Source organism: Rhinatrema bivittatum, chromosome 7 (genome assembly GCF_901001135.1).
Source record: "Rhinatrema bivittatum chromosome 7, aRhiBiv1.1, whole genome shotgun sequence".
Lineage (NCBI taxonomy): Eukaryota > Metazoa > Chordata > Amphibia > Gymnophiona > Rhinatrematidae > Rhinatrema > Rhinatrema bivittatum.
This window is the reverse complement of record NC_042621.1, coordinates 313,109,242-313,116,278: the sequence shown is the minus strand read 5'-3', so window position 1 is coordinate 313,116,278 and position 7,037 is coordinate 313,109,242. Positions and strand designations below refer to the sequence as shown.

At 44.8% G+C, this 7,037-nt stretch overlaps 1 protein-coding gene across 2 annotated transcripts in view; it reads right to left on the bottom strand.

The window, feature by feature from the left end:
- Nucleotides 1–539: 539 nt before the first annotated feature.
- The window catches only part of ABRAXAS2 (abraxas 2, BRISC complex subunit), a 154,463-nt gene continuing 147,965 nt past the window's right edge, over nt 540–7,037 (bottom strand). For both annotated transcript variants that reach the window (XM_029610611.1, XM_029610612.1), the window contains exon 9: nt 540–1,464. In XM_029610611.1, coding sequence (XP_029466471.1) covers nt 1,049–1,464 — 416 coding nt within the window. In that variant the 3' untranslated portion in view covers nt 540–1,048. The remainder of the gene's footprint in view (nt 1,465–7,037) is intronic.

Below are 7,037 nucleotides of genomic sequence, written 5' to 3'. Positions count from 1 at the left end.
CCCCTCCCTAGCCCTGCTCTAACCCCCCCTGTTCTTTGTCTTACCTTTTGTGCCTGCCTCCGGGCAGCTGCAAGTTGCGCTCGCCGGCCAGCTGCCGGCACACGATCCTCCGACACAGTGGCAATGGCCGCTCTGTCGAAGGCCTCTGGCCCCGCCCCCGGACCACCCCTTTTGTAAAGCCCCGGGGCTTAGGCCCGGCACACATAAGCTGACCAGCACTATTCTTTGCCTCTGGCAATAACCCTTGATTAATAAGTGCCATTGGGAGTCTAAGTGGGAGATAAGCAGATGCATAAGAGCCTTGGTCTATAATAAACTGTGTAGATATCTTTCCTTATGAACTTTATCAAACAATGAAATGTCAATGAAGAGAAATCATCCCTGCTTCACTCATGTGATTATTAGTGCTGTTTAAGGCAGCAGCTATTTTATGTGACACTCAAAGCAAGCGAGCAAATATCCATTCTCCTCTGTAAATCTCTCACATGCACACAGAATCCAGCACCGTACCTTCTTTTTTAATCATCAGAAACATTTGATTCTGGCAAAGATTTATTTACCTTAAGGTAGGAAATTGTTTTGAAGGCATGATTGATTCTTTTCCTTTTCTAAAACAGAAATTCAGGGTGCGCTAGAAATGGAAGAGGCAGAAAAGCCTGCACGATGCAGAAGCCACCTTGCTATTAAAAGACCAATTCTGTCCAGTCTCCAACTGCTGCTATTATTGTTAACTGACTTAACACAAAATATGGCAAGAAAAACTACAAGGTGATACAGTTTACCAGGACATCCAGGAAGCTCTTCAGTATTAGTATAATATGATTATCCTAACAATTGTGTTAACAAAACTTGCAAGAATGCATCAAAAAGCCGAGAAGCTGGGCTGGAAGAGTGCGATCCCGTTACTCCTGTCTGCACTTCCTGGCTGCACTTTCACAGCAAAAATGTTTTTCTGTTTGTGCATTTTTTTTCCCCAGATTGCTCTGGGGCTCCAACACACATATACATAAATAGGGAACCTGCAAAAGGTTTCCTTTTGGACTTCTTTTTAGATAGGAGAGGTCTGAGGGTTCCTGATGTCCCCAGCAGGATCCGCTGGTGGCTGCCTGTTCCTCGTCCGTGAGAATTCACTGTTAGGTGACTCCGAGGGTTGCAGCAAGTTCTCACAGTTACTACCTTCCAATTCCTCCACGTTGTTAGTAACGGCTCTTTGGAAGCCTGGCTCTGATATGCCACATTCTGCAGACAGCGCACTGGATGAGCCCACGGCCTGAGGGCGAGGCAGCAGGCCCACACCCTCACTGCTAAATTTAGAATCAGAGTACGGAGATGGAGGACTTGAGATGGCAGGATTCACCAGCACACGATCATCAACATCACACCCAGGGTGAAGCATCACAGCTGCTGATGGCACTTCCACACTCTCTCCCGAGGCTGGCTTGTTTACCATAGTATGCTCGATTCCTACAGAAAACAAAAAGCTATCATCAGAAACAAAACCAACCTGTAAGGAAACATAAGAACATAAGAAGAACATAAGAAAATGCCATACTGGGTCAGACCAAGGGTCCATCAAGCCCAGCATCCTGTTTCCAACAGTGGCCAATCCAGGTCATAAGAACCTGGCAAGTACCCAAAAACTAAGTCTATTCCATGTTACTGTTGCTAATGGCAGTGGCTATTCTCTAAGTGAACTTAATAGCAGGTAATGGACATCTGCTCAACAAGCCATTTGCAGACCAACTCCAGAGACTCTCTCAATCACGAAACAATCACATTCACATATACTCAAAATTAAACACTTAAATGTGAATAAACTAAACTGATATTATTAGGATTGTGTGCACAGTCAGAGTATTGAGGTACTGGTGGTGCCCCTTCCTCTCAGATGCATGTGTGAGTCACTAGAATTTTCCATTACATACTGTATATACTGAGTCAGATCATTGGTGCCTCAAGTTTACTTAGGGAATAGCCACTGCTATTAATTGCATCAGTAGCATGGGATCTTCTTAGTGTTTGGTAATTGCCAGGGTCTTATGGCCTGGATTGGCCTCTGTTGGAAACAGGATGCTGGGCTTGATGGACCCTTGGTCTGACCCAGCATGGCATGTTCTTATGTTCTCAAGTCCAGTGTCCTGTCTCCAGCATTGGCCAGTCTGAGTCTAGTGAAAATATTTGGCAGATCTATCCTCTATTGCTCACTCCTAGAAAAGGTGGAAAATCACAGGTCTACCTGGTTAATAATTATTAATGGATCTGTTCTACACAAAATGTGGCCACAATTTTTAAAAGCCAGCTAAACCTTTACCTTGATTGCATTCTCCAGCAATAAATTCCACAACTTAGTTGTGCACCAACTGAAAAAATACTTTCTTCCATATATTTAAAATTAGCTATCAATTAGACTCATGGCATGTCTCCTAATTCGAGTATTACGGTATTTTTCGCTCCATAAGACGCACCTGACCATAAGACGCACTTAGGATTTAGAGCAGGAAAATTTAAAAAAAATAAAAAAATGGTGTGCTAAACCGGTTCTGTTCCGGGCGTCTGTGCGTCTTATGGAGCAAATTAGGGGAGGGCATACAATTTTTTTTTGGTCCCCATTCCCCATACCAACCCTTTAAATTTAATTAACTACAACCCCTCACCCCCCTGACCCCCCCCCCCCCCCCCCAAGACTTGCCAAAAGTCCCTGTTGGTCCAGCAGCGATCTCCTGCACTTGGGCCGTTGGCTGCCATTATTCAAAATGGCGCCGATAGCCTTTGCCCTTACTATGTCACAGGGGCTACCGGTGCCATTGGTCGGCCCCTGTCACATGGTAGGAGCACAAGATGGATCTGGCGATCCATTGCTCCTACCATGTGACAGGGCCGACCAATGGCACCGGTAGCTCCTGTGACATAGTAAGGGCAAAGGCTATCAGCGCCATTTTGAATACTGGCAGCAGACGGCCCGAGTGCAGTAGATCGCTCCCGGACCCCCGCTGGACCACCAGGGACTTTTGGCAAGTCTTGGGGGGTCAGGAGGGTGGGGGGGGGGGTGTAGTTAGTTTTGGTTTGTTTGTTTTTTTTAATATTCGCTCCATAAGACGCACAGACATTTTCCCTCCACTTTTGGGGGAAAAAAGTGCGTCTTATGGAGCGAAAAATACGGTATTTTAAAGGGTAAACAACTGTTTTTTATGAACTTATTCAACACCACTCATGATTTTAATTTTCTTTTTTTTGGCCTGGTAGTTCCTTTATTCTCTATTTTCTTCCAGTTCAACTGGAACCCATGCTGGGTTCCTGCTGCCATTAGCCTTCATTCACAACTACCTGGTATTTTTCAACTACTTTAACAGTAATAAGAATGCACCCTGTGGGCCCTGAGGAGGGACATGAAGGTGCGGTCGTCTACTCCTGGGAGAGAGTGAGCCCTTGGCCCATGAGGCAACTCAGGGAGGAGCCCCAAGGCATGCTCCAAGGGAGGTGAGCGAGTGCAGAGAAGAGTGGAGCACGTACACGGGAGCTGAGACGAAGAAGATCAGCCCTCTGCTGAGCTACACATCCCAGTGAAGTCAAAGAGAGGCAGAGGGCTGGGAACAAAGAGACCAGGAACTAGAACTGGAGACAGTGGATCCTGGAATGAGAAAAGTGTCAGAGTACATAGGAGAGACAAGACTCTTAGAGGTGTAGGACGAGACGAGACTCCTGGAGGCGTGGACGAGACGAGATTCTTGGAACTTAGAAGGTGCTGTCCCCTCAGGGCGCCCTACACAGCCCGATGGTGACTGGTCACGGACCAACCTGTCCCGCTGCGCACCCTACACAACCTGGAAGGCTGGTTGCAGACCATGCAGAGAGTGGGACGTGCACAGAATGGAGAAGAGGGTCTGGGCAGTGCCTGAGAGAGTCCAACCGGAGGGAATTTTAGTCACCTGAAGACGGACACCGAAAGACACGGATAACTCCTGAGAAGGTCGGCTGGAGGCGAAGTCCAGTGGACGGCAAGACCGCTTGCGGATTCTTCTGGATTGAGATGAGGAGTGGCAGAGAACGATACGCAGGAGAAAGGTACCTCACGCGTAAGCCATCTGAAGCCCTAGAGATCTGGATCTCAGAACGAGTAGACATCTGGTCCTTAGGACATCTGGACAGACGGACATCAGAAAGGATGGACGTCTGGACAGGAAAAGTTCTGGAAGTCTTGGACGAGAGGAAGGACAGACGTCAGGATGAGTGGGCATCTGGACAACTGGAGAGGCGGATGAGAAGACATCTGAACGAAAGGACATCTGGACACGGACAAGGAACTCCGGGGCTTCAGGAAGAGAAGCCAGGGACTGGAACATACCACGAAGGAGATCCGACGAGGAGTGAGACCCAGCACCTCAGACAGAGACAACAGGAACACGAAATCATCTGGATAGAAGCAGGAGATGGATTCCTTGGAAGCTGAAGAAAGTCCAAGGGAGATGTGAATTGAGATGTGCATTGATCCGAAGGCCCTGAGAGAATGAAGCAGGGCCTTTTATAGGGCAGATCCAGGAAGTGCCCTAGGGACATCAGCAGGAGGGCCGAAGGGTGCTTCTTGCTTCTGGCCCTTTAAAACATGAAGAGAGGCATATGCCTGCGCCTAGAGGAACCCGGAGGCAGGTGTGCGGAGTCAAGGCCTGCAGTAGCTTCCAGCCACGAAGAGGAGGCAGGCTGGAGGTGGCTCCTGCTGCAGGAGGAACTCTGAAGGAGGTGCTTGGGCCATGAAGAGGAGAGGGAATCCTGGTGGGAACTTCCCTACTGTAGGTGTCGGAGGCGCGGCCCCAGCCACGCAGCAGAGGAGCAGCAACAGGCCGCAATGAGAAGGGGAAGTGAGGCTCAGCAGCGGTCTGGCCGCGAAGGGGAACGGCAGCATCGGGCTGGCCGACAGGTAGGAGGAGGGCCTGTCGGCGGGATGGGGTCCACGGACAGGATCGTAACAAACAGATGCTCAACTGTTTCTACTCTGCTCACTGCACCAAGAATCCTAAGTCTCAGAGCCATGCACCAGGGTTCCTTCCAACACCCTGTATAATGGGAGCACTGAGAGGAGAGGATCACCTTTGCTGGTGGCTGAAAAGAATCAGTAAGTACTGCTAGAGGATATTTTAAAACTTAAAAGTATTGGGGAGAAGTAAAACTATTGGGGTATATTATTTAGTGTGTTTGTGCATCTGTATTAATAGCTAGTCAGAGGGCAGGCAAAAAAAAATGTATTTATTTTTAAAAGGTTTATATATCGCTTTTACAATATAAAAGTTCATCAGAATGGTTTACAAGAACATACTCATAATATTAAAACAATAAATACAAATAGAGCACATAGTAAAAAAAAAAAAAAAAAGGTCTTAAACAGTCTATAAGGAAAAAGAAAGGGAGGAGTTTAGGCAAAGGAAATACACTGTGAAGTAGCCTGTTAGGGTGTACTGAGGGAACCAAATGCAATTGAGAATAAATAGGTCTTTAAACTGCGTTTGAATTCTTTGTGAGAGGTTATTTGTCTTAGATATTCTGGAATCGAGTTACAGAGTGTGGACCTGCAACTGAAAAGGCGCATCGCCTGGTGATATCTAAACGTGCCAGTCTATTGATGGAATTTCTAATATATTTTTATGTATGGACCTTAGTTTGCTTGGTTGGTAAATGTGGAGAAAGGTGCAAAGCCAGGTTGATGAATCATTATATATTAGGTTGCGTAAGATAGTGAGGACTTTATATTGAATTCTATAACGGACTGGGACCCAGTGTAGAGAGCAGAGAGTTGGTGTAATATGTTCTGATTTTGGAGTTCCAGTAAGTAAGCATGCAGCAGTGTTTTGGATGAGTTGTAATGGACGGAAGGTGGTATCGTGAAGGCCAAGATAAAGAGCGTTACAGTAGTTTAGGCCAGAGAGAATGAGCGATTATTCGAAAGACATTGGTGAGCAGAAGAGGGCAAAGACATTCCAACATCTGGAGTTTGAAGAAGGAATTTTTGACAGTGGTAGAGATATCATTAGTCATGGACAGACTAGAGTCAATTATAATTCCAAGATTTTGTGCTTTAGATACGATCGGAATAGAAATATCGTCGATAAATAGGTGTGTAGGGGGACTGCAATCAGAGTGAGGGATAGATGAAAGGTGGATGATTTTGGTTTTTGAGGTGTTTAGTTTTAAGTGGTTATGAGATAGCCATAAGTTGATGGTTTTAATGTAGAGACATACAGTGGTGAAGAATTTGATGATTAAGAGTATCAAAGGCCGCTGAAATGTCAAGGACTATGAGTATATAATCTGTATTTGCATCAAATACTCTTGTTAAGGTGTCAAATGAAGACAAGAGCAATGTTTCTGTACTGTGGCTTTTGTGGAATCCATGTTGATTTAGGTGTAATATGGCGTTTTCGGTTATTCTGTGAGCTGGTGTAGGACTGCGGATTTAAGCTTAGCTCTTTCACCAATTGTAAAAGTAAAGGAGTTGTTTACGCGGTCATTTGTCCATGCGGGAAATATTATATTGGTAAAACTATTAGGGAATTTAATAAGTGAATACTGGAACATAAAAGTAGTATTAAAAGAAATATTAGATCTAAACCCCTAGTTGATCATTCTTTGGAAAATGACCATAAATTCGAGCAATATAGATTCTGTGTCATCAAACAACCAAAACCAAATTGGAGAGGAGGTAATTTTGATAAATTACTATTGCAAATTGATCAAAAATATATATACGAGTTTAACACAATGACACCAAATGGTTTAAATATGGAGACGGATTTCTCAGTGTTTCTTTGACTGGTTCTATACACTTCCACATTACATTAGCACTGGTTGTTTGTAATAGGAGTTTACTGAAGAGTATATCTATACACTTATTATTTATTATGTTATTTATTATATTTTTTATGCTATTGTATTCAATAATTTTGAGTGTCTGCAGAGGTAGTTTTAGGATATTGATGTTTTACATGTGGTTTTTTAATATCCTCAATATATATGTTATTTTATTTATACATGTGGTGATCTCTTGATTT